We start from the raw sequence: 27,097 nt of genomic DNA on the forward strand, positions 1-27,097 counted from the left end.
TCATGTATAATTGCATGAATAAAGATTAATTTCACTGGGTTTGCAGCTCGAGCTGTGATCTGTGATCTTGAAAATCTGTACAGATTGCATCTAAAATGTAATTCAAAGAAGCAATACAGACTTTGTTCTCTACTTGTAGTTGATCTGTACTTCATGCTTGCTCGTTCCCTGCCATTAATGGGACCAGTTCAGCTTTTGGCACAAGTTAAAACAGAAAGAACGGTGCTCTGAGGGATCTGACAGACATACAGGAGTCAGTTAAAAGTGGCTGAATTTATTGGTGTAACAACGAAGCTGTTACCATCCCCAGCTGCCTCCCTTGCCCTTCTTGTGCAGATTGCTGATCAGAGACATGCACAGAAGTCTGTGCCTGGACTAGCATTTTTTGGACTGGCCTGTAGAGGTAAAGTGAGCTCAGGATTTGCCAGCGGGTATGTGTCAGGATTGTGGAATGATGGTGACTTGCTGCTGCTTTGGGATTTCCTGCACTCAGCACGTGTTGCTGTTGATCTGATCCACCCCGCTGGGATGGATCGGCCTTTGTAAGCTTCGTGCTCTGCCATCAGAACTTGATCACTCGTTTCTTCCAGCGTCGTCTTTGGGAAAGGTGTAAAGTTGCCTTAGTCTTACAAAACTTCAGTGAGATTTGTATAGAGTATGTCCCCATGTACTTGATAGAATTCTTTTTCAGTAGAATACAATTAGAAAATCACAGCTCTGACTATATGCATTTACAGGATCCCTGACACCTTTTATGCTTTTACCGTGAGATTTTGCTCCTTTAAAGCACTTTAATCTGTGGCTGACTGTGAAAAACTACCCCTTGAAAACCTGCCCTTCCCCATGATAAACAAGAAATGGAAATATTAATTCTGTAGAAGACAACTACGAGAAAGAAATTCTGTCAAATATACTTTAGACTCAGGAGAACAGAGGTGTCTTTTATTTTTTTCCCATGTCTTGATTATTTTCTTTGTTACATGTTATTTCTAAAACACTCGTTGATTTGTGGCTTACTTCTGAACTTGAAGGTGGCACCTTCAGTGTCTCTTCATTGCCTCAGGAATGTCAAAGCCCTGATCAGTCTTTCGTGGGGGAATTCTCTCAGTTCTGTGAGATCTGCAGATGCCCTCTCTAACTTCAAGGATTTGCAAAAAAGCAGGGTAACTGTTTAGGTGAAGATGCCCCAGGCTGGCTACTAAGGTGTCAGAAGATGTTTATTTATTTAAAAAAAAAAAAAAGAAAGAAAAAAAAAGAAGAAAACGATGGAGTGAATTAAGTGCAGAATTTTCTTTTTTCCCTCCCAGCTGTGAGTGTCTCGGTGCTGCGAGACGTAAACGGTGGCAGTTCATGAAGATGGTGATCTTAGTTCTTAAAGATGCTTCTGTTTCTCTCCTGCTCAGAGAATTTTTAGTGCTAGTCTGATTTTATCTAGAAAATGTGATTGTAATTGCTGCTTTCACCCAAAAGTTTTCCTCAACTGCTGCTTCTGGATGCTCCTTACATCCCTTGTAACGCTTCATGTTCTCTCCTTTGATCCCCTGTGCTTGCTGGTCAGGGGAGACACAGCAGACATTAGGATGATGTTGATGACACTTAGTTGTTTGTGCTAATGTCTGGTAAGTTGATTTTTCTTATGTTGAGCAATGGTCAATTGTACCTGAAGACTTCATGTATGTGGCAAAGGTGCCACATAATAAAAATTATAAGGCAGTCCATTTTAGATATGCAGCATAATACTGATATTCTGAATCTCAAAATACCTTAGGGATTTATAATATAATTTGAGTTCATTGATAATAGAGAAGAATGCAATTAAAAGGCGGTAGGAAAGGAGGAAAGGTGTTTTAATGCGATGTTTGATGAGAAATGAAGAGTGCAAGGTGCAAGCTTAGGGCTCCTCCTCCAGGAGTGGTGAGGCTGGGTGCAGAGCTAGTCCTGGATGCCAGAAAGGAATGGGCAGGCAGCTGCTATAGGAAGGAAAAAAAAAAAAAAAGAAAAAAAAATATTTGAAGTGGTCAGCAGAGAACTCTTCTTTAAAACAGAACGTTTTGTTACTCACAGGGTTTATTCTTCCAAAGCAATTTCTCTTCTTACAAAGATCCTTTACTGCTTTTTACGAGATCACCACGTGAAAGGATTGAGTTGTGCAGTTCCACCCGGCAGCACCATTTTGCTGCCATCAGCTGCACAGGTGTAACAGGTCACTGAGGGGGTTGACACCAGTGACTCCTCTCTGGAAGCTGGGAAATTAATTTCAGCCCTCAAAGCTGCAGCACTTGAAGTTCTCATCTCAGGAAAATTGTGTAGAGATGTCAAATAAAAAGGAACTACTGAAGTGTATTGGCTGTTGGCTTTCCATGCATCCTTAGTAAGCCCTGCCGGATGGGTCAGTTTCCTCGCTATCTTGGAAAGCATTCCCATATACTCTCTTTACATAGGCTTAGAAGAAAAGTGTGGTTCCAGACTTTATTGCATGGCAATGCAATATTAAAAATAGAGTGATTGTTTTTTTTTAATTTGTAACTTGCTCAAAGCCATAATTCACATTCATTTTGTTACTGCTCAAATCAATGGCCTAGCGATGTTTCTGCATCTTCACTAGTGAATTGGTTAAGATGAGTTCAGAACACTTTGACCGTGTTACCTATGTTCCTTCATGTGCCAGGCAGCAGACATAGATTATACTATGTTTTTACTTAGCTACATTACTGCTAATGTTGCTGTTGGTTATTATTTCTGAGGACATGTGGATTATACATCTTCTTATCCTCTATTCTGTTAAGTGTGTGATAGCTTTTTTGGTTGAGAGAAACACTAAATATGAAGAATATAACAAAAAAATTCTATCATGTCATATAAGCTCTTGTTGGTATCTTCTGTAATTCACACAATGACAGTCGTTAATTGGCTGTAGTAATTTTGATGTCATCTAGATTACTGCTAGATCTCTAATGGGCAGGAGTAGGTATCTGCCTTTCTCTAGCAGGACTTTGGTCCAAAGATTACATATACTTATAGTGAGGTGATGGAAAAATGGTCCGTGATGCTGCTTTTAAACCTGCTTGCTCACACTGATAGAATTCTTTATTTCTTAATATATAAAGGATCTAGAAAGATAGGTTTGGAGGTTCTTCTGTCATCCTTGAGAGGTATCTTGATCTTTGCCTCTACAGTGTTTTAAATGATTCCCTTCTACTTCCTCAGGGAGTCCCAATGAAAACAGCACAGTGGTTTCTTGTTGTTGTTATTTTCTAATGTGGTTGAAACAATCACAGTTTGCCTTCTCTTTCCCGTAGCTTTCTTTTCCTCTAAAACCTGTCAGTTAAAGCTGGAATTTAGCTTGTCCAGTGATGATGTGATGGAGTTTCCATTCAAGACATAATGTATGCTCCTTTAATACTTGCATGCAAGATGATAGAGTGTTTAGCTTAAATGAAAGCAGTATCTCATAGGTGATACTGAAAAAAAAAGCAAAAATTGAAGATACTCTCTTAAAAAATATTTGTTGGGAGTACATTTAGTATAGATAATAATGGATTTAGAGGATGTGTCATTTTCATATGTTGTTTTAACACTTCATTCTAAGTTACTGTATTTTTAGAAATGCCTTTTTTTTTTTGCTTTTCACTTGTCTTCTGCAAATTCTCCTAGTTTATTCTACTGAAATAGATGTCTCAACAAGACTTTCCACTCCTTGCACCTTTTCATGCAACGATACAAGTTAAAGAAAATTAACAAGTTATACTGTGCATAACACCAAGTGTTATGCATGTTGTTTCTAAATTATGCCACGTACAGTAGTCACTTGAAAAAGCTCTCTTTCTTTTTGCTGTTTTTCACTACTTGACTCTGAAGAAACCAGAATTTCTTTTCATGAATGAGGGAGCAGTGTGAGCACTTCTACCAGTGCACAGGCCATGGCACGGTCGAGTCCTAAATGTGGGCCGGGATGTGGGTAGGATTGGGGATCCAGGAGGAACCGCACCAGGTCAGCCTCCGTGCTACCCCGGGAGGTTTGGATGGATGTGCAACTCCCATGCACAACCAGCAGCAGGATCACTCCTTGTGTGTTCTTCAGAGTTTCTAAAAATAAGTTCGTTTTTAGTTCTTTTTCCTTTACATGCAAAGCTTTTGTCATTCCTGTGATGAATTTTACATTTTAGTATCTTTACTGTTCCTGTGAGGAATGCCGCTTTATTTGATGTTGCCTTCTCTGGGATTGCTTATCTTTTTAACTTTGTTTTTGCAATGAAGCTTTGAAATTGATGGTGTTCAAAGGCTGTATTTTCAGCCAAAAGGGGCTGCAAAGGTACAGTATTTGTGGTATGTCGCATATACTTTCCACAAAATAAAATTGCATAGTGCAAAATATAAATGACCTGTAATTATTAGATGAAATAGGTGTAATAATGATAATAAAAATAAATTGCAACAAGCACAGGCAGTATGATCAACTTGACCATCTGTTATTTTAGCTTTTCCTAGCAAACCTCTGTCTCTCTCCATTTCAGAGCAAACCAACTGCACCCAAAGATGCTTCAGCAAAAAAAATGGCATATTGGTGTTTCGCAGTAGCCAGAGAAAAGGAGAGAAAAAAAATGTGAAAATGTTTTATATGAAATAATTGATTATTAGGTGGAGTAAGAACTGTATACCTATTTAAACAGAGTTTTATAGTGAAAGCAGTTAACTGAAATTGAGACCCGAGTTCTTTTTGTAGCCCTGTGTTACCCCGGGCTCCTTTGTAAAACGGAGGTGATCATTTTCTTTTACTTTCAATATTTTATATCTACACTGTGTATTCCTTCCTCTCATTTCATTCATTCCAGCAGTCAAGGGCATGAGTCTGGTGTCTGTCATGTAAATGGATGGTTTTCCCAGAGCCTGAGGATCATTTCTGTACTCCTCTATTTGTAGACGTGTGAGGCTGTCTGGGGATTTTGGTGACTGCAGCACTAACTTGGCATGTCCAGTCTGCGTGTCCTGCTCTCTTCACTCCCTCCCTCTTCTTGTGCAGTTGGAATTCTGTCAAGCAGAGGAGCGCTGGTTCGTGCTCTCTGGTGTCATCTGCTCCTTGAGTACCTTCCGCCTTTGCCGCTGACTGAAACCAGCGTGGCAGAAATGGCTGTGTCTCTCCTAACACTTTGCTACTTGGAATAAAGTTAATGCCGTACACTCTTTAAAATGCTCTTCATATAATATTTTAATTAATTATGTTTCTTTCCCAATCTAAAGCCCCACACTGAGTTCACCTGTGTTACAAGTAATATTTATCATAATATACCACTGTTTACTTGGCTGGAAAAATGGTTATTTGTAAGAGGTAATCCTTTTCACTTGTTTATTTTTTATGCATAAAAGCCCACCTTCTATCAGGGCATTAAATCCAAAACTCCTCACTTGGGGGTGATCAGCTTTCAAAAAATGTTTCTGAATGCCTTTTTCTGAGTTTCATCAGTTGATTTATGTGCTACGTTCATGTGACATTTATGTCTTGTGCACATCTCAGTTTTGTTCTCAACCTTTACATTTATTAACAGCAAGTATTAATGAATGGTGCTGAGTGCAGTGTCCAAAATGTGTCATTTCTGCATCTCAGGAGTGGCATTTTGCGCTCAGCAGTCCCGCTGTGCTCATTTAGCCCTGTTTGCTCGTGATTTCATCGTCAGGATACCGTGACGGGATTGTAATGGCTTAACTCGGTGTCTGCCTTATCTCGCTGATACAGGATTCAGAAAAATATTACAGTGTTGAGTAAGTAACTTAATGGCAAGTGCTACTAACATTTGGTTAAAACATTTGGTTTGTGTCTTCTGCTCTGCTGAGGACCTTCACTAATGCTTTGGCTTTGTCACATTCGAAGTTATTTTTTCTGCAAAATTTGGCCTTTATTGGGAATGAAGTATCAGTTCTGTGAAGTGATATGGCTTATAGGTAAATAAACAAAAGTATATGTTGTCACATAGAAATATAATCAAAAATATGTCTGTAGAGGTTTTTGGAGACAATGCTAAATAAGCAAAAAACAGACATTTTGCCTGCTGCTTTCCTGTAGTTTTGTTTGATTGCATCATTCTCTGTCATCTTGCTAAGAGATTGACTCAAGTAATTTTACAAAGTGCCTGAAAAAAAACATTATCTTACAGAAAGGTTTGCTGTATGTTGACAGTACGCATCTATGTCAGCACCACCCCCACTGCTTTTGTGTCTCTTCCCTTTCCTATATTCCCTATCCAGGGAATATCCAAACTGACAAATTTGTACCCGCTCTGCCAGAACTTCCTCTTTAAAGACACCTTTTCCAAAACTTCATGCTAGTAAGTATTTAGCAATGATTACTTTGTGCCATAGCAAGCCAAAATCAGGTATTTGAACTATTAACAAGTGCTTCGTGTGGATAATTGCAACTTTGTTGATTATCTTGCACTGCTGCCCATGCACTACACCTATTAGAGGTTAACCAGGTTTGTAAAAGATCTTGAAGTACTGAACGTGGTCTGTCTTTCACTCCCATTAGTGCCTGGCACTAATCTTGATGCACAAGGAAGTAAGGTCTTAAATCGATCTAGAACTCCTGCTTATTTGGAGTGTTCCACATTTGCTCCTACCACTTTTGCCTTGCAGGATATGAGACTATTGGCCAAAGGTTTCTGTCTTTTTCAGCACTGAGAATTTGCCTCTGTAGCTGAATGTAAGAGGATTTTAGGCAGTAAATTCAGTTAGCCAGAAAATTCATATATGAACATCTGGTGATAATGCTTTTAACACAGCAAGGAGAAGAGAAAAAAAAATCACTATTATGTGCATTATGTTACTTTCTGTGACATGCACCAGATGCCGAAAGAACATTGTGCTGATTATGAAGGTCCCTCCACTGATCTGGGGAAAAAAATGTTCCTGTTGTACTACCAAATTTTCAAAAGGTGAGTTTTTGTATTTTAAAATAATAGGAGTTAGGGAAAGAAAGATAATATACATTGAAAGGCAGTGTCATTTGACGTAAATAATATGAAATTCCCACATTTTGAAAAGGCAATAAGTGCGTTGGCAAATTTCTCAAGCAGTACAATGTTCTAGCATATGTCATAGCTTCATGGATTTCTTTCTATTTGTAATTTTTCTGCCAATTGCTTCTCTGATTTATTAGACTGATGCGTGAATGCTTGGGATTACTTTCCTGTCGTAGAGCGTATTTTCTTTTATTACTGTTTTCATCATCCAGCAGGCCAGGGTAAGCTTTTGGGGACTGTGTATAGAAATGAAATAACACAGATCAATGTCAATATCTGTAATTTGATGCTTTCTCAGATATCTGGAGGAAAAAAAGGATAGCAGCAAAATGATTTTGATTAGGTGAATTGTAGCCCTGATAAAAAAAAAAAAAAAAAGGCTTCACCAAATGCCAGGTAAAGACTGTGAGATGTGAGATGATCAACAGAATGTGTTTAAAAATACAAAGACTTGACTGTTACTTAGCTACTGAGAGTGGTTACAGCAGAAAGCATGGTTTTGTAATCATAAGACTCTAATAAAAGACTCTTCGAATGAAAATGCCTACAGAACTGCCCAGCAACTGCAGAAAGCTGTTTGCATTCACTGCACAATCTCAGTGGAAACTTAGAGAAATGCTGACATCAGTCCTGCTGTTCTAGATTTACCTGTATGGTATAACTCGGAGAAAGGTATGACTCATACTGTATAATGAATAAAAAAATCAGAGAATTACAAAGGAAGTATAAAGCACATCTATTTCTGAAGTCTGGGCTGCTGTAAATTTTATATTGGTCATGGGCCAACTTCTCCTCTTCTCCTCCCAATGCTAAACTCACAAACTTGTGGCATTTCTGATGCCAGCATCTTGCAGCAACCATAAAGAAATGCATTAGATCAAGAGATAAGTTTTGAAATGGCATTTGGATAGGGATATCCCTCTATGCAGACTATATAACCTATATAAAAGGTTCATGGTCACCATCAGCCCCTTGCTGAAGGCCAGATGGAAAAGGCCACCCAGGTGTTTCAGGTACGTGGCTAACCAAACAAAGCCCCACGGAAGGAATATGCTTCATCCACAAAAGTAATAATGATTTTTTTTCTTTTCAAAGCTGCTACCTCATGTCCAAAAGCAACAGAAAAGTTGCCACAACATCCAGACTTTATAGAAGAGCAAGCAGAGAGAGTCTGCTGGCAGTGAGCTATGACTATTTTTGCCCATTACTTTATTTGTTCCCCATTTCTGTAGTTTCTCTGTTCTGCTGATTGAAGAGATCTACAGTTATTCTGGAATTATTTGGAAAGTGTTGGCAGTCTGGAAGGCAAATGGGACATTAAGTCAGGACAGGAGCAGAGAATGAGGAGAAGATTGCTGGAGACCACCCCCCGAAAGCCTCTATTACACGTCCTGCACACAACATTAAGTTCTTGCCCTCTCCAGGCATCCCGTTTCAGAGAGCCTAATCGGGAAGACAGGAATCTCCTAAGGAATCTCCAAAGAGGCAGGCTAACTTTCCTATGAGGAGAAGCTAAATTGACACTTCCTTTTGAGAAGAGTTGAAAGAGGTTTTAACGGGTATATAAAATGACATGAATGAAGTAAAAAGGGAGTAATTATTCCATAGCTTTTAATCCAAGAACTGAGAAGTGGTGTCACCAAGCATCAACTTCAAAACAAAAGAGCTTTATTCACTTAATAACCAAACTGTGAAACTATAAGCTATGAACTGTGGTTTGGTGAGTTTTCAAAAATGGTTAGTTTGCAGAGCAGTGTGTATTGCAGACACGTATTTAAAGCAGGATATTAAATGATGATCTTGAGTGTTTCAACATAATATTAAAGGGTTTCCGCCACTGATATGTAAGCTGAGGCCTACCCCAAACTACGTTATTGGTAGCCATGATTATTACTGTTTCTTCTATTTACTTCTAAATTACATGCTTCATTTTTGTGAACAATGAACAGTCTCAGAAATGTATGTTCAGAAAATTATTTATAATGGTAGTGGGGCAGAACGTAATTTTAGGGCTGGCAAAAGAAAGCTTCCTCATTGTTGCGATCCAGAAAGTGGAAAAAAAAAAAAGATATAAAAAATGTTACTAGTGATTATATTTACTTTTTTTTTTCAGATTGTTTTGTTTTATGCATACACGTGGGTATATATAGTCCGCATATATATATAGAGAGAGAGAGAGAAAGACTTACATAGTATAGATAAGTAATGAACTAAAGAGATAATGTTTAAAATTATTGTAGTTTTACTTATCCAAGGCGTGGAAATGTCATTTTCCTCTATTACTAGTAACTGGATATTTTCTCATAGAGACTTTTCATGCAGAGAGGGAGATGCATGAGACATGACTGTTTATCCAGTCCAGTCCTGAAGCTGAAGCAGTGACAGAGGCAGACACAGGGCGGCCACGTTTTCAGTCCAGATGTAGAAATGGTGTGTGCTGATTTTCACTCTGTTTGCAGATCTTATGTAAATGGAGAGATGGAAGAACCATAGTTGGGCCATAGCCTTCATCTTCAACCTTAGGCAAATAGCTTAATCTTAGATGCCTGAGTTTCTGTGCATCAGCAGTGCCTAATTTTAGAAAAACCTCCTACCGAAAAGGAGCGTTGGAGAATGTTTCCCTTAGCATTTCAGATGGTACCTGTCCTTCCCCCATCCCAAACACTTTGATATAAATTCTTGTATGACTGAGAAGTTCCTGGGAGGATAATACAGCAGTTCTAGGAAGATAACACCTTGTGTTTTCATTGCAGTATAGACCGTCGTGGGAGCAACCGTCAGCTGGTGGCACTGTGATAATAGAGCTAACAAATTGTTTGTAAAAGTGTTTATAATCTGTGGGAAAATAAATGGTGAGTTGTTTAGTCTGTGAGGCAAACTCCTTGGGATACTTACAGGGAGGAGAAAGGAAGTATCGTTTTGAATCTCTAATTGAGGCTGAAAGTTCACATAAAATTGCTCCATTTTAAGGGCTTAAATCACTGAAAAAAAAATATCTATGGCCTTATTTCTGACCACCTTGTTCCAGGACGTTATGTGTGCTTACACTGAATAAACCCCATTAAGAATATACTTACTTGAATGTATAGTTAATTACCACTTCACATTTTTTTCATCCATTAGTAAATTGAGATTTTCTGTTAGTATTTGAAGTGTTTGACTAATTCTTTCGTTAAAAACATTTATTCATGTAAAGGAAGTGTTGAGTTTTCTGTATTTTTTTTAATTTCGCTGAGAATTGGTTTATAGCAATAACAGGGTGCTTTCACTTGAGTTATATATGCTGACTTTTTCCCCTTATAATAAGTTTAATCATTCATTCTCAAAAAGATGATTAATTCTCAGTACCAGAAGGGAAATAAAGGGAAAACCCTTGGCGTTAATTGCCATTTTTCATTTGACTGCAGGCAATGCTACAATAGTGCTTGAGGAACTCGTGTGACTTTGCATCCTAAATTAATACTGCTCGTGCTCCAGATATATACAGGGCTGAATCTTCTTTAAAACTCCTTCAAAGTGGAAACACCACAAATTCAAACCATTCCATTACAGTGCCTTCTAAAGCCTCCTGCTTGTATGCATTTTTCCTAATTTATGTGTTCCCTATGATTCAAAAGCTGAGACTCATGGTTAATGCAGGTCTTAATCTTTCCTGTTTTAGGAGATACTGCTTTTATTAGGGGAATTAAAAATCACATTCCTAATAGTTTCACTTTCAGACAATCAGCACTTTTTTCAGACAATCAACTCTTTGGCTGTAGTTAGGACAGCCAGTTAGTTCAGATGATCCCTTTAATGCTTGATGTTTGATTTTAGAATAAGGTTCTTGTGTAGTCTTAGAAAATTATGAATGTAAAGATCATTAGGTTAAATCATTTTACCACAGGTAACTTACTCCTACCAGGAGATTTTCTTTCCTGAAAGGACTGGGATAATATTCAAACCTTGACTTACAATAGTCATGGCCTTCCTACCAGGCATGAAAATCAGAACATAGCATAGGACAAAATACCTACCGACCAGAGATGCGGCAGTTTTATTCATCCCTCTTCAGGACAATTTTAGAAAATGATTTTGAGTCTCCATCTGTCAGAACGTGACCGAACATGTTTTGGGTCTGTGTTAGCCCAAGTGTAGATGCCAGGATCTAAAGAGGTCACTTAAGAGACTTGAGGTCTCTTGAAAAGAGACTCCCTTGGCTGCAAGAAATAGAATATCCACTCCCAGAAGAAAAGCTTCTGAGAGTTGACCCTGTGCTTATGGTCCTAACATGTCACACAACCATTCTTCCAAACAACCACACAGTGTCTACAGAGATTCCCAAATTCTTCCAATTGGTCTTCACATGCTATAGCTCAACACTTAGTTTTGTTTAGCTCTGTTTAACTTAAAATATACCTGTTGCGGCTTTATGTTACCTTTGTGTCTCTTCCAAGAAGTCCTTAATGACAGTTCTACAAAACTGTTTTTAAATGGGACCCAGATCCAATCCCAGATTTAGGTTTCTTAAACTAATTAGACTTCTGAACTAATGCAGCAATTTGCATAGCATTCCACTCTATTTTAATTCCACTCTATTTTAAGCCAAAATTGCTCAGCACTTTTTTAAACCTGCGGAAAATTACTTTGCTAATGAGCCTAAATTGCTCCATGATGTGGCAGGTAAATTTGTCTGCAATAAATCTCACGTGTGTTTATATGCAAGGATGTTGTGTTGTCTGCCTGCTGTTCCATAGATACTTGAGCAGATTTGGTGGTAAGCAAGTAAAGCTGCAACCAGTACAATAATCTTAAGAGAATTACTGTCCTAAGTATTATTTCTGTATCTTGTTTTGATGGTGTTTTGTTTGTTCATTTGTTTTTGTTCCTTCAGCTCCATTTCCATGTCTCAAAAAGCTTCATTGTTTTTAGATTTCTTTCACCTGCTTTGGATGAAGTCCGTCTAGGTGGTGGCTTGTGTAGGTAGGAGATAATACATTCCTCATTATTGCATATCCTGTTGAACGTTTAAAGGATCTGTTTTCATCCTAAGTACCCTGTTCCATATCTGAAGTCTTAGGTGCATTCATATATTGCAGTAGGAAATGCTGTCATCTGATTTTGGCCCCTTTGGTTAAGAAAGGTGATCCTTAAAGCTTCCATTTATCACTTTTCCACTTCACTGAGTACCTGTGTTTTCTTATATGAGATTGTAAATAGGAACACTTAATTTGCCTTCTTCGTGCTATTTTATGTTTTGCATGTCTCTGCTATGGTAGCTCTTCTTCACTGTATGAAATGCTTCCAGCATTCTCCATCTCTTTGCTTTTAAAGAATTCTTCATGCCTGTGGTACTTTTTGTCAACTATTCACAAATCCAATTCTGTTTCCATTATATTCCATGTTGCAAGGCAGAGAGAAATCAAAATTAAATACAGAAGAGGATGTGCCAGTTATACATACAGGCAAAATTTGAACAATATGACAGATATCCACTTGCTGAGTATAAATAGAAGAGGGGAGGTGTTTTGCTTTCTATGACAGTAGTATTTATAGGCAGTGCTAGAATATTTCATTTTGTAACAATCTTTGGCTAGACTACATTTGAAAGTTGAAGCTTCTCTTTTCTTCCTTTTGGTAAATCTTGCTGTGATTTTTGCAGCCTTCTAATAGATGGAAGAGAAGATTTCCACTCTGACCAATAAAGTTCTGCAGTGATTGAAGAGGAAGGTTTTTTGCTTTTGTTCTCTGCTGCTGGAAGGAATAGAGTAATTTTTATTTCAGCATTCACTAGAGTTCAAACAGTAGTAATAGTGAAAACACCTGAAGCCTGTTTGCTTTGACGTTGCTTCTGCTGTTGCAAAGCTAAAAGGAACAGTCAGAAGCGAGACCTGGTTTTCTACTGGTGCGTAGTATGTGGGAAGGTTGTTCAGTTATATTTTGTTCACATTTGAAAAGTTAGCAGAGGTTTTAAATGTAAGACAATAATACTTTTGCCTGTAAGTGAAACATGAATTCTGTTCAAGCTGACAGTACTGATTATCCTTACTTTTCAGGCAAACATCCCCATTCCCTGGAGAAACAAGCTAGTTGAATTCATATTGCTAGATTTTAAATAAAGAGCCTGAGGGAGCAGCATGGCTTTTGTGCGGAATCAGTGGCAGGTAGCATGTTTTGTCAATTTAAGGTCATGGGCGGTAGGGCTGTCACAGCTCACACCTGACAATAATTCTGTTTCAAGCTGTGTTACAGTTTGTACAGACCCTGTCAGTTATTTATCATGAAAAATAAGAGCTAAATCAAAAAGGCAGAAAAATATCCTGCAATCCTTACACTTTATATCCTTTCTGAGGGTTCTCATGTTCATAAATTGTCCTCTATCAGATGTTTTTTGAGCACAGAAAGTATTTCTTGAGCAGAGTAATATGTAAAAGAGCAAATGTTATGTTCAACGAGGGGAACACAGGGCGGGCAGAAGAACCCCAAAGCTGTAGATCCAGGCAGATGGCTTTGCTGATTGCCTCTATCCCAAAGGGATCTAAATACTCCTGGGGAGAGGTCTCAGATTTTTTAGACTGTAGCTCTAAATTTGATCCATTGTGCCCAGGAGGCCCTTAGTATAAGAGCATTGGTTGAATGCAGCATAAAGTACTTCCTATCTGTGGAGCCAGGCCTTGTTCTCTTGCTGTTACAAGCATTTGGTGTGCTCAAGGTTTAACTGCTGCTTGGAAAGAGAGCAAGAAACGTTGTGGCACCGCATCAGAACTTGGGCATTTGTCCTTTACGCGGGCTTGAAGAGGCAGCCGGTGGCTGCTCTTGTTCTGCACCCTTCACTTAAACATGCTCTAAGGCTGAACGTGTCAGCCGGTTAAGATCTCAGATGTAATGTGTGTGGTATTTATTAACCTAAACTACTTATCAATAAAAACAAAAATAAATGAATGAGAAATGCATTAGATAGAGATATTCCTAGAAATAAAACCATCCCTATTAGATGGTTTATGAGGTTCAAAACTTGCTGGCAGATTGTGCATCCACACAAGCACAAACAGGTCTTTGCAGTGCTGGCTCAGACCCATAGTCTCTAGGGCCCCCAGCTCCCAGACCTCTGATCTGATCAACTACTCCAGCTGTCGCTGTGCACACCCAGAATGCAGAGCACCTCATCCAAAAACAGGGTGAGAAATAGCATTTAGTGAGATAAAAAAGACTATGGTGATCAGGCACGAGGCTTGGCCAAACGACTGTATGGACAAGGAGCTTGTTTATTTATGACTGGACCCTTTCATCATGTATTCCCCTCTCCATTCTCTCATGTGCATTTCTCCCTCTTCCCCTTCCTGCCTAGGGCCCTTCCTCTCAATGTCCCATAAGTTTTGCGCATTCCCTTAAAGCATCCCACAGTAAGCTTCCTCTTTGCTGTGAGATCCATAATAACCTTTACATCTCCTCTCCCCTACCTCCCACACACAGATACTTCTTTTATCAGTTACAAAAGCTCTGGTTGAGCCTCCCTAAGACTTGGAGTGGTTCTTTCAGTGGCCAGTGATCTCATTCATTTTTGGCATTGTCTCTTTTGTCTAGGGTTTGGTCTAATAAGTATTATTGTTTTCCCTGTTTTGTCTTTGTATGCTAGATAGGTGTCTTATGTTCGGAATACTGACATATTCTTTATGTTCTGCATTTCTTTTTCTCTCCATGTGTCCTTACATTCCACACATCCTTACAATCTATTGTAACAAATAGGAAAAGTAAGTTGTTAAATAGTTCATGTGTTGAAATCATAAAGTAAGGCAATATATCCATGTTTTTCAGACATATCATCAATATACTATTGACCTGTTTTATCAATGCATATACTTCAGGCTAGTCGCATGTATCTTGTGGTAAGTTAAATGCTTAACAGTCCACTGTCATGCAAAACGTATTGTGAAAAATGTATTGTGGGCTCATCATGGAGCCACATCCACTGAATCAAAAGTCAACCCTGAGACCAATAAATTACATTTCTCAAAGGCTCTTGGCAGAGGACATCCAGGAGCTCCTTCTTAGGAACAGGGATTACATCTTCTCTGTCTCCAACAGCCATGTGTCAATAGATATTACATTCAGAAATGTCCTGTTCATATAACCTCAAGGGAGAGATCAAAGGCTCTTTTGAAAGTCATGTGAGAAAGTGGCATTTGATGCCACACTGGTGTGAACTGCTGTTTATCCACCCATCGAGGTGTCCTTAGCAAATACATTTGGCAGTAGCACTGCTGAATTCACTGGAGCGGTTGCAACTTAGCTCGGCCGAGAACCTGCCCTGAGGAACTGCCTAAGCCTGAGAGCTCTTCCGGGCTGGAGTCCTAGCTCCACAGAGGATTTGAACAAGTAATTTAATTTCTTTACCTCAGTTTCCGTAAATGTAAATAGATTCTGGTAGCATTTGTCACAATCTCAAAATTTATGAGGCATAATTAAACCTGCTGGAGAAAACAGTATGAAGCAGCTGTGTAAATGTGGAAACATGGAGATGGGTTAAGATTTTTGATCAATAATGGACTGCTGGAAGTTAAAAAAAAAAAAAAAAAAAAAAAAAAAGTGTGACAGTAGTCCAGATTAAAAATAAAAGAACCATCAGTAGATGGACTTTCAACTGCGAAGAAGCAGCTTCATCTTTCTTTTGTGTAGTAGCACAGCTACTTTGCCAAGACCTCTGAGCCTGGATAGTTAGAGAATGTTTGCATAGTAACATTAGTCTGTTCCAGGTGAACGTAGCTGGGTTTTTTTCGGTAGAATTTAAAGCATTTTCTTGAATTTGATAAAGAATTATGTAACATCAGTTGCATTTCTGTTATATTGCCTTTTATTTTCCTAGCAGAAATGTATTTCAAATGAATATTTAATGCCCCTGTTTTGAAGAAATGCTATTAATCATTCCTTTCATCATTCATGACTTTTTTTTTTGTCTAGTCAGTGCAGCAATTAAAATAATCATTTTGCATATTGGGCTTTAACAGTGCAGAACCATTCCCTATTAGGCCTGTGCTGATCCTCTTGTTCTGCACAGTGCTCCTCGTAGCAGCCCCACTTGTGTACTTCTGTTCCTAGTCTGTTGCGACGCATCTTCTGCGATGGGTTTTTCTGAAGTGAACGGCGCGCTGGTGTCCTGGGCAGTCGAAGCGTGGGCTCTCACGGGTTGGCCCGTGCGCCTGTATTTCACTCCTCGTACAACCGTCCGCTCACATGTGTGCCCTTTGGATGCAGCCCTGGCAGCTGCAGTCTCCCACGTGGCCTCAGACTGCTCAGTTCAACATGGTGCACTCATGTAGTGACCACCAGGAAAAGGTTTTGATTTATCTCTGTAGTTACTGTTGTGGGATTTGGCCCAAAGCTGTATTGTAAGTGTATACACATTATAAGGTTTTAATTTAATACCATAATATATGAAGTATAAATGAGTATATATTTTTTAAACAGTAAGACTGCTGTGGTACTGGTCTTGCTATTATTACAAAAATGGGGATGTGCCATGATAAGCTTTGATTCTAAAAATAATGTCTCACTTTTCCCCTGCCGTTTGGAAAATACTCTATAGCTGTCTCCTTTTTTCTTATGTCCTAGGCAAAATATTGCTGTAGGTGGTAAAACGGCTATTTAGTGTGCCTGACTTGGCTCTGCGCCCTCACTAGCAGCGCATGCACACACACACACACACACAGAAAATTTTGACAGAGCTGTCAGTACAACTTCCTTGGAGATAAACCTTTGTACTCCCCGGACGTTAGGTGTTAGCTTCTCGAGTTTATTGTGAGAAGATCCAATGCTGTTCACAGCTTGAGGAGCAGACAGGGCTAGAGAACCCTGTCAGCCGAGTTGGTAGCAAATGGATTTAACTTTTTTAATAAAATGTATTTGCTGTCCTTGTCTTCCATGATCATTTGTTTCAGGTATGTTTATACTTCTCCTTTTGTATCTTTCCTTCATATAAGGCTTACCTGTTATTTGTGCCCAAGATAAGAGTATGGTTGTATGTCTTGTATATGTGGATTACTTGTGGGGTTTTCTTTGAAGTAACAGTTAAAAAAAAAAAAAAAAAGGCATCTTAATAGTGGCGAGTCACTCTTGAAGACAGCAGATTCCCATACTTCTCCAGCTTCTTCTCTTAAGGTTCATTCCTGGCCTAAAACTGTAAACTGTATCTTCACCATTTAACTAATTTTATTTCCTGTGGATTTTACGAAGATTTTGCATTTGCTGCAAAAGACCAGGACCTGTTCAGAATGCAGATGAAGGCAGTGCTTGCTTTCTTCAGAAATAAAATTAAATAAAAGCATGTCATCTGAGAACAGTGTGTGTGTGAGAGAAGATCAGGGAACTGAAGTGTTAGTTTTTAGTTCCTTAATTTGAAGTCATGTCATAACACTTTCCAAACAAAAATCAAACCACTATCTTTAGGCTCTGATATACATATTTTTTTAAGCTTGAATACTTGGTTATCTTTCTTATCTTATCTAGGTTTCGAGTAGAAACTCAGATGGTTGATGTGCTGTATCTTAGAGATTGACTAAATTAGTTCCTTAACCCAAAAATAATTGCTCGACTTTGTGATTGTGCAGCATATTTTCTCATAAAGATTGTAAAACCTATGGATACCTGCTGAGAACTCTTTATGTTTTCAGTTACTTTTCCAGGTTATATTGTGAATGACCTTGTGATAAACCAGGATTTTATACAAAACACTGCATTAATTGTATGCTTCTGTAGGCCATTTTAGGAACTAACAAGAATTTTGCTCCTGCATCACTTAAGGATCATCCTCAGTCATAACAGAGCATATTCTCACTTGAATTGTCCATCCCCTTGTCATCATGTATATGCAGACATCTTCCCTTTTACATCTTCACTCATACAACTTTTTGTTTTGTAGATATTGCATCCTTACAGAGACTACGGTAATTGTTTACATGCCAAGTAAATAAATGAAAATGCCAGAGCCTTAAAATCTTTAATCCATTGTTTCCTCTGTTCTTTTCCTTGCAGAGCAGGACAATACTAGTCTTGTGGTCTCTTCCTTCAGAGTGCACAGTCGCTAGCTTGTTCCTCTCCTATTATGTGCATCAGTGATGTCCAGGCTCTTGACGCAGATGATGTTTCTAAAGTGCAGGAGGAACCTTTGCCAAGTCAAATCTGGCAGAACCTTGAGAAACCTCTCTGAAGCAACCTTTTTGGATAACATTTTGCTGCTTTTAAAGAGGCTCAAGTTGATTGTTGTACAGTTACGTTACCACTGAAAGGCTAGTAGGAAGAATCAAAGAAATTGAATATACCTGCTTTGTAGGATACTAGCATAGTTTCAGTGGGTAGAGCCTGCATAAACCAGAGCTTTATTAAACTGAGCAGCAAATATAATGCTGGTGTTCATTCCCCAATTTTATGGTCCTGACTTTGTTCTGTTTCAGATAAGGCGACAAGGTGGAATACAATTATTGGTGGACCTATTGGACCATCGAATGACAGAAGTCCACCGTAGTGCCTGTGGAGCTTTGAGAAATTTGGTGTATGGGAAGGCAAACGATGACAACAAAATTGCCCTGAAAAACTGTGGTGGCATCCCAGCATTAGTACGGTTACTCCGCAAGACTACAGATTTGGAAATCAGAGAACTGGTCACAGGTTTGAGTCTTTCGTTCCTTGTTGTGTTTCCAACCCTGTCTGCACAGTTGTGATGTGTGTCAGTTACTCCATCAATAACCTTCTATTTATTACCGTCTTTCTCGTGCTATCAAAATACTTGGGGTATATGAAATATTGCATAACTTGAATACTCTGCAGGCAGTTTGCTGGTGAGGACATGGTTTCCTGTTAGGGGACCTGGTTACTTTCTTCTTTGCTAGCTGTGAATCTTCTTCTAAGAGTGGTGCTGTATGTTGTACACAGGGTCTGCAGGTATTGGTAAAGATTATTTCTTTTCTTAATAGAGAAAAATCTAATTATTTTTCCCTAATAAAACTTAGAGTGGGGAGGGAGGTTTCAGGCATACAGAAACACTATCAAATACTACCAGTCTGAAGTGTTTGTCGATTTCTCCCTTTTCCTCTAAAACATCCTGTTTAAAATGCAAACCAGAAGATGGAAGATTGCTTTTTTTATATTTTTGCTTTGTGATTTCAACCTATTTAGTGACTAACAAGAATGTGGTGATTAAATTAATGCTGCAAAGAGAAAATCTTAAGATTTTTTGCAATGCCTGTGTTTTTTCTATTGTGACTTTCCTACACAAATACCTGAGGAAAGTTCTCATTTTTGTGATAGGAGCACCAGCATTTACATTATCATGCATTTCCACAGCAATTGCTCGCACCTGTGGGGCAGGCCTCATTTAGGACACACTTCATAGGATTATCATGCCCTGATTGACTCTAGATTCCTTGCTGGAATAAACTACATGGTGTGGATTAAATGCAGATTTTTGTATTTAATTTTGTCTTTGAGTTGCAACACCTACCACCTTCTTCTCCTCATTAGGCAGGATTGATGGGACAGAGAAGCTGCACAGCCCCAGCGCTGGTGGTGTCCCCTGCAGGGTGGCAGAACTGGTGACGGAGGCTCTGGGTCCTCGTTTGCCTCATTTTCCTTGGTCATAAACAGCAACAGGGCTGGAAGATGCGGCTGATGGGGATAGTAACAGCACTGAGCATCTGTAAAAGGGCAGCAGGGCAAGATGACTCCGAGGAGGGAAACAAAGTCACTTGGAGTTCAGGATTTCATTGCTAGGCCTGTTTTTGAACCTGTTTTTAGTTTTTCATTTTTAAATCAGCGCATCCTAGAAGAGTGTTTTTTGCCCTGACTGGGCTTTGTGCCTCTCCGAGTGCAAGTCACAGGACCTTGGTTTGAAAATGAAATGCCAGTAGGGATATTAGTCTACAAGGCTCTTGCCCAACGCCGCACTCATAGCTGCACTTCTCTTCTTAAATCTTTTAGAAAACCAGCTAGCGTTGTGCATCTTAATCTGTTCTGCTTTGCTGTTTTCTGCAATGCCTCCCTCCTGTCCTTCCTGCCAAAGGACAGGGTAACTCCTGCAGCAGTTGCCATGATAATGAGGGAAAAAAATAACGTGGTGGTGAGTGCAAGGGGAAATAAAAAAAAGTTTCTCTTGTTTCTTTTCAGTTTCCTCAAGCTGAGGCAGGTAATTATTTAGCAGTGCCACCGTGGCCCGAAGGAAGTGCTAAGAAAATAACAGCAAACGTGTTTCCCTGGCAGCTCCTTGTTTGCCCAATAATGTCTTCTGTTGTTCTGCTGGATTTATGACTTTTCCTTCTTCCCAGAAATTTCATTGTGCCATAATCTCCACAAAACCTGCCCAGAAATCTAGCAAGATGCCATTGTGAAGCACCAGCGAGGCACTTGGCTGTGAGGAAGGGGCTGTGAGCAGGAGACACTCATTCCTTCTTCATTTCTCTCCTCTTCCTGCTTCTTAGCAGAGGCCTTCAACTCATACTGGAAAACCTTACCAGGCTCAAATTTTTGGATTGGGTAAACTGAACCTTATAGAAATATTCCAGAAACGCTTGTGTAGTCACTGTTTTTGACCGGAAAACCCTGCATAACTACTTCTGCGCTACTGATTTTCCTAGCAGCTCAGTGTAAAGGGAAAAGCAACAGCCTTTCTTTTTAAACTCATTGAACGATAACACTTCTCTAATAATCATAAATAGATGAGAATGCAGCGCAAAATTAGCACCGAGTTAGCAGATGGTGGAAAACAAATGTTTTCACTTGTTAATAGTGACAATGCGGAGCAGAATTGGGGCTCTGCTTTCCTTTCCTGCGTTAGGAGCTAATTACAAACACTGCCATGAAATTGTGTTTTAGTGTCTTTGCTGTTTGCTTTCCTATCAGAAAAAAAGGGCACCAAAAATAAATGTTTCAGGGATAGCACAGGCATGCCCCCACTAATGCCTTGTGGAGAAAGTAAGGGCAATCAGCTACTGCTAGATGCAACCTACACTTGCTCATTCTTCCATCAGCTACATGTGATGCCTGCTTCCCTACCAGGGTTAAAACTATCGGAATTGCTCTTCTCTTCTTTTGGACAAGCAAAATGCAGCACAGATGGGATCGCAGGTTCTGCTCCCAAGACATAAGTTAGCTAAATTAGCAACAGCCCCTTTTAGACAGGTCCCCTATACAACTGCAGCGCGAGCTTTCAAACCGCATATGACATATTTGATTGGCAGGGCAAAGTGGATGATCCACTTTTAGAAGGAGATGTAACTAGAAATAATGAAAGGGAAAATTACTTCTCACTGTGTGGGCAGACAGCCTGCTGCTTGTTTGTGGTTGACATGAAGGTGTCAGAGATTTAGCTATTGTCTACTGAAAACAGGAATTAGGAAAATTATCAATTTAACCCCAAAAGTTTTAAAATGCAGAAACTATGTAACACTGTACATAGACCTACATATATACATAGTTCCTATATATTTCATTGGTCTTTATTTTCATTGAATCAAAAAGGATATAATCCAGTCCCGAAAAAAAATGGCAAATTTTGTACTTATTCATCCTGCTTAACAAAGGACTAGTTAGCCAAGGGTATTTGGCTCATATTTGGGGTGAACATTAAAAAATCACTTAATTTCAAGTATTTGGGGTTCAAGACAAGTTATGTTGTCTATAATTACAGCTTGAGACAGCAGTTCTTTCAGTTCGGTTTGATTTTTGTTGTCACACAATTTTCAACAACATTATTACGTAGCACTTGTGTGTGTTTGCCAGTGATTAATAGCAGCCTTTATTTTTAGCAGCGGCTGGGTTCTTCCAATGAGGCACTTGTAACCTTGTGGATAGGCCCTTGGCGTTCCTGAAGGCAGTTGTGTGTTGTGTTGTTCTCCCTGTATCTGTCTTGTGGGGTAACTGCTGCAGTTGGTCGGACGCTCCAGTAGATCCCTTTGAGCTTGCAGGGATGTGCAAGGCAGGTCAAAGGAGTGTTCTGTTTAACTGCAGCTTTTCCCATACTTTGGGAGAAGAGGTACTTGGTAGATGTGTTTTTAGGTAAATTCTTCACAATTTTTAAATACCAAATATATGCTTCTCCTGTTGAGTATTTGCGAAGTCAGAATTACTGTAATACTAGAGTTGTTTTCTGTTTATTATGCTCTAATTGGCCTTTTTTAGGTATTCTGCATTTGATTTCTATGATAGTAGATCAAATTTAACAGTGTTTTGAGGAAGGGCTGGATATTTAGTCCTTAGGATTTTCAGGCAGTTTAATAATTTTCTGCCAAAGTGGCCTTGACATTAGCTCAGTTACTGGAGTGTGTAAACACAGATGTGACATTTTATTGTGATATAAACTTCTCATTTAGAGGTGGCATCTCTTTGTAGCCCTTTAGGTCTTTGGAAATTTGATGTGATGATGAGTAAGGGGTGTTTTATTGCACTTGCAGGTGGCTTTCCCCTTGACTTAAGGGGAATCACACTCTTGTATTGGCTGTGTTATTACTCTGTCTCTCTTTGACACAGTTCCAAAAGTCATGGCATGCCTTTCTTTCTTTCTTTCTTTGTATTAAATATTCTGGTCCTGTTTTAGCATATTAAATGTCCTGGGTAATAATCATATTCATGTTGTTTAAGACTAATACAAGTAAAGTATAAGGAAATGTGTCCCTAACTAGTTACCACCTTTGATAAAAGGATGGGTAGGAAGATTCAGATACCAAATAGGTAGGTGCAGACACCAAAATAGCTATGGATGTAGTGGCTTGCTTTTGGACCCGGAGAAAGAATACAGTCATCATATTAACTGAATACTAGATGATAGAGATATGCAGTGTTTTAGGTTCAGTGTTTTCAGAGAGGCAGGTGGAAAAGCCGTGTCTGTGTGCGAATGGCGGTGCTGGTGGAGCCACGGTCATGCTGCTGGGGAGAGGCTGAAGGAAATGTGTTTCACTACAGGCTGAGCAAAGAGAATCAGACTGCCCAATACCATCTGGGGAAAATGACCTTGTGCAGTTAAAGAAAATGAAGGAGGGGAATTAGTGAACGAATAAAGTAGAGAGAGGATTTCTGAGATGCAGCGCTCTGAATTAGCTTTGTCTTGGGCCTGCAACGTGATCAAATCAAGGCAATTAGAAAGGTTAAGTGAGGAAATGGGTAACTCCCAGCTCCAAACAGGTAAATACTCCTTTCAGAAGTGCTTGTTTGGATTTTGGCAGGAGACGGTGTTAATTCATTTCCATTCATTCAGTTTGTCCTCCGCAGATCAGCAAATTTCCTGTAAAAGTGCAAGTGCTTGGAGAGACTTGCCAAGCACAGGAGCTGCTGACTGGCTTTGCCCTGTAGCCAGCAGCTGCAGGGCGGCATTATGGAAGAGAAAAAGAAAAAGGAAAACCTGTTTAAAAAGTCCAGCTGTCAGTGGGATTCTTTTTCTCTTTTTTTCTTTTTTTTTCTTTTAACATAAGAAATATGTTTAATTTTAATAAAAGATTAATAACATTTTGATAAAAGATTTACAGTTTTCAAATCTACTGCCTTTGTCCCTGAGAATTTGTTTGTTTAAATGTTAAATGTTTGTAATTCAGAAGGAAGATTTGAAAAGTACTAGCTTTCATAAATCTTTCCTAGTGTTTCTTCAAATGGGTGTGATAGGAAGTAAAATTTCCTACTGAAATCAGTAGAAAAAGAAAATTTAGAAATTTGATTAAATCTTCAGTACTAATTTAGTTCTCATTCAGTGTTTTAAACAACAGTTGTTTTCAACATTAATAAAATTATTTGTGTGCAAAAAAATCATCTGTTTAAGTTGGATTGAAGCCAAAGGCTGGATGATGAATTGCATATTACAGTTTCTTCCCTATTTCTTCTTCTGTCTTTCTCAATGACATTCTTAGTACATGAAGGTTATGTAATAATATGACTCTCATTGCTTGAGATACCTTAATCAAGATACTCTTCAACCTTTTCCCCAATTTCTGTGATCCTTGGGAATTTCATGTAACGTGCTGAGCTCCTTCAAAGTCTCCTGTGAGTCTTGGGGTTCAGCAAAAGCACCTACTTCACCCTGCAGTGGAAAACAGGTATAGGATAATGCCTAATAGTTTGCAATGCCTGACATTACACTTAACATGTTGTTATGGGTAAAAAGCAAGGATTTATAGCAGTGAAATCTGTAAGTGAAACAAATTAGGTACTACCAGTGTGATCTATTCCTGGCACAGGCTATATATATATATATATATATATGTATGTATATATGTGTGTATATATATGTGTATATATATATATGTTTTATATATGTATATATTTAGTGGACTAATCAGCAGACAGGTTATCCCAAAACATAGCCCTGCAGGAGGAACACCGTTCCTCTTAAAATAGGCCTGTACTGTGTAAATTTGAGATTTTGTGGGCTCCTGCAGAAAACATTGGATAATTTCTAGAAACGTAGACATGTTTTCCAAACAAATTCAATGAAGGGCTTAATTGGCACTTTACAGCTTCTTCATGTGAGCACACTGTGCCTGCTGAGACACCAAATATTAGTTCTAATTAAGCTCTTTTCCTTGCAAACCGGGAGAGAAGACGACTGTATGGCTTAAATCATAGGTAATGGGAAAGTCATTCCCAACCCATAGCCTGCAGCATCTTCAACCAATGCCAGATCCACTCAAAGCACAGCCTGTTCATAGCTCCCGTAGCATGGCAAATCCAAGAGTGACTTAATAAATTGGGCAATTTTGCTTCAGAAATGATGCTGTCTTTTCAAATAAGGCTTACACAGATAAAATATCGACAATCTCCATTGACTCGTTTTCTACAAAATCCATTACAATTTACTTTCTAATTGTAAAACAATCTGCCCCTCCCTCAAGATGCTGTCACTGGCCCTGGCGTGGAAAGCCACTGCTGTGATCTGTGCTATTGGATGAGCATCCCAAATCCCAGAGGGGGCCCTTTTTGGCCTTCGTTTATCTCTGGGATTGGAATAACCGGCACATGAGAACCAAACTGACTTGCACGTTGACACTGGAAATCATCCTTGTTTTCTTGGTGCCATCAGTGATGTGCATCTTCTGTGGAGAATGCGTTCAAGCAATTGTGAATCATATGTCAAGGAAAGGGAAAGAACTTACAATTTGATTATTAATATACTCTATAAGGGATTTTTTTTGTATTGAATTTTTTTCAGATTTGGTCAAATCTACGTTAAGAGGAAATATCAAACAAGGCAATCTGGAGTGATAAATAGAGGACATCTGTTGCAGCATATGGCTTGACAGCTGCACTGAACTTTTTCAGCAAGTACTAAACCTTTTGAAAAATTCAGTTTGGCATATAATTTTTATCCCCTCCATCCTTACCCCCCAAAAGATGGACTTTCAGAACACGTGGAGTTTAAAATCACATGCCAGTTTGAAATATTTGACATTTTCAGCACAGAACACTTGAAATTTCATTTTAAAATATTTCTGTTTTGAAACCAACGTGAACATTTCACTTTTTGTTTACAAAATGAAAATTCAAGGATATGCTAGAACATATTATTTTTGAGATGAAACTACTTGTTTCACTGAGACCAAACTAAATTTGCTTTTGATTTTTTTGGTTCAGAGGCCTAAAAAAAAATCTTATTGGCCGTGCTTTCTTTAAATAACGTGTGAATTTTAGGTTTGGTTACTAAGTAAGCATTTCATTTCTCTTGAGAGGGTTTATAGTGAACCTTCCATTTTATGTTTTCCATTTTGCTTTACAGAGACTTGCCTTGCTCTAAATGGTTCTAGTGAGAAAGGAGTTACTGAAAGTTGTAACTTGATGGTCAGTTGCAAGTATAAAATTTCTGTTCTCCATATTAAGATCTGTTATTTCTAGGAGTTGTAAAAAAATCTTCAGTAAAATACATATGTAAATAGAAAGGAAAATAAAGCCTTCACGTGCCTGTGTGCCTCCATACTTTATTTCCTATGCAAGGTATTTTCTTGTTAGGAACCAGACTAGATTAAGTACAAATGACATTGCCATTAGCAATGGGCTAGAGTGAAGACTGATTTGCAAATGGTTGATTTATTTTTTCTTGTGTTTCTCTCATCTAGAAGTAATTGCTTTTGGTTCCACTTTTATGGCAGTGATATGGAAATCATCAGTTAGGAAAACAAGAGAAGTAGGAAAACACAGATATCTTGCCACAGTAACTTATTTCAGCTCTTCTGCTGATTCTTCTACTATCTAACAGTAAATCTGGTAACTTCTAAACATACGTCTCTGATAGTTCTTCCCCAACATGGTTATACATTATATTGAGATTACCCATATTAGGCCAAATTCTGCCTGGTGAGAAGGACTTTTTCAATTAATGCAATAGCAGTTGGACAGAATTTGTTCAGGAAAGTATATGCAAGCGATATTATATTCAGTGTCTCCTTTTTTTTTTTTTTTTTTTTTTTGATTTGCTTTGCTATTCTACAGTCAAGAGCAAACTGTGTTCATTTACAGTTTAAAAAACACCTTTATGTTCTGTCCATGTCGATTTTTCCGTCACGGGGCCATGGGTGGCGGTGATGGGGAAAGAATTAAACTGGCTGCTGCTTGTAGTCCATTCATTTTTATCTGCTTAGGACTTCCACTGCAACACATTCATTCTCAGTTTGCACTTGTCATGGATTATCTCTGCCCACCGGGTAGATATATATAAATTCATCTTTGTGCATGTATATAGGTCAGGTGTATAAAGGCATAAGTAGGTAGTCATTCAGTAACCACATTGAGCGGAATGCTCAAGTTTCTGTATTCATCAGTAAGGGGGTTTCTCCACAGTTTGGCTGAAGGGCAGGACAAAGGGAAGGGAGACTGAGTGGAGCCATGAGCAGGACAAAAAGAGCCATCTGCAACGAGATGGGGGCCTTTACAAAGGGCGCAATTCCCCCACATTCTTCAGCAAGGGGGACAAAGGAGTTGGTGAGCTCAGGTGAGAACAGATGGCGGGAGGCCGGAGTTCGGTGTAGGCGGGCCGGGAAGGCTGTAACTTCTGAGTACCTTGGCCAATGGGGAAAAGGAGAGGGCGTCCCTCGGTCGGGAAATTAGGATAAAAGGGGGGCTGCGTCCCCCAGCAATCTGAGAGA

At 39.0% G+C, this 27,097-nt stretch overlaps 1 protein-coding gene across 3 annotated transcripts in view; it reads left to right on the top strand.

The window, feature by feature from the left end:
• The window catches only part of CTNND2 (catenin delta 2), a 550,669-nt gene that overhangs the window by 400,067 nt on the left and 123,505 nt on the right, over positions 1-27,097 (top strand). For all 3 annotated transcript variants that reach the window (XM_088528913.1, XM_088528914.1, XM_088528912.1), the window contains exon 11: positions 18,440-18,653. In XM_088528913.1, coding sequence (XP_088385039.1) covers positions 18,440-18,653 — 214 coding nt within the window. The remainder of the gene's footprint in view (positions 1-18,439; positions 18,654-27,097) is intronic.

The sequence above is a fragment of the Tinamus guttatus genome, unplaced genomic scaffold, assembly GCF_059628265.1.
Source record: "Tinamus guttatus ecotype Peru unplaced genomic scaffold, ASM5962826v1 Tinamus_guttatus_pri_ptg000315l, whole genome shotgun sequence".
NCBI classification, from domain to species: Eukaryota; Metazoa; Chordata; class Aves; order Tinamiformes; family Tinamidae; genus Tinamus; species Tinamus guttatus.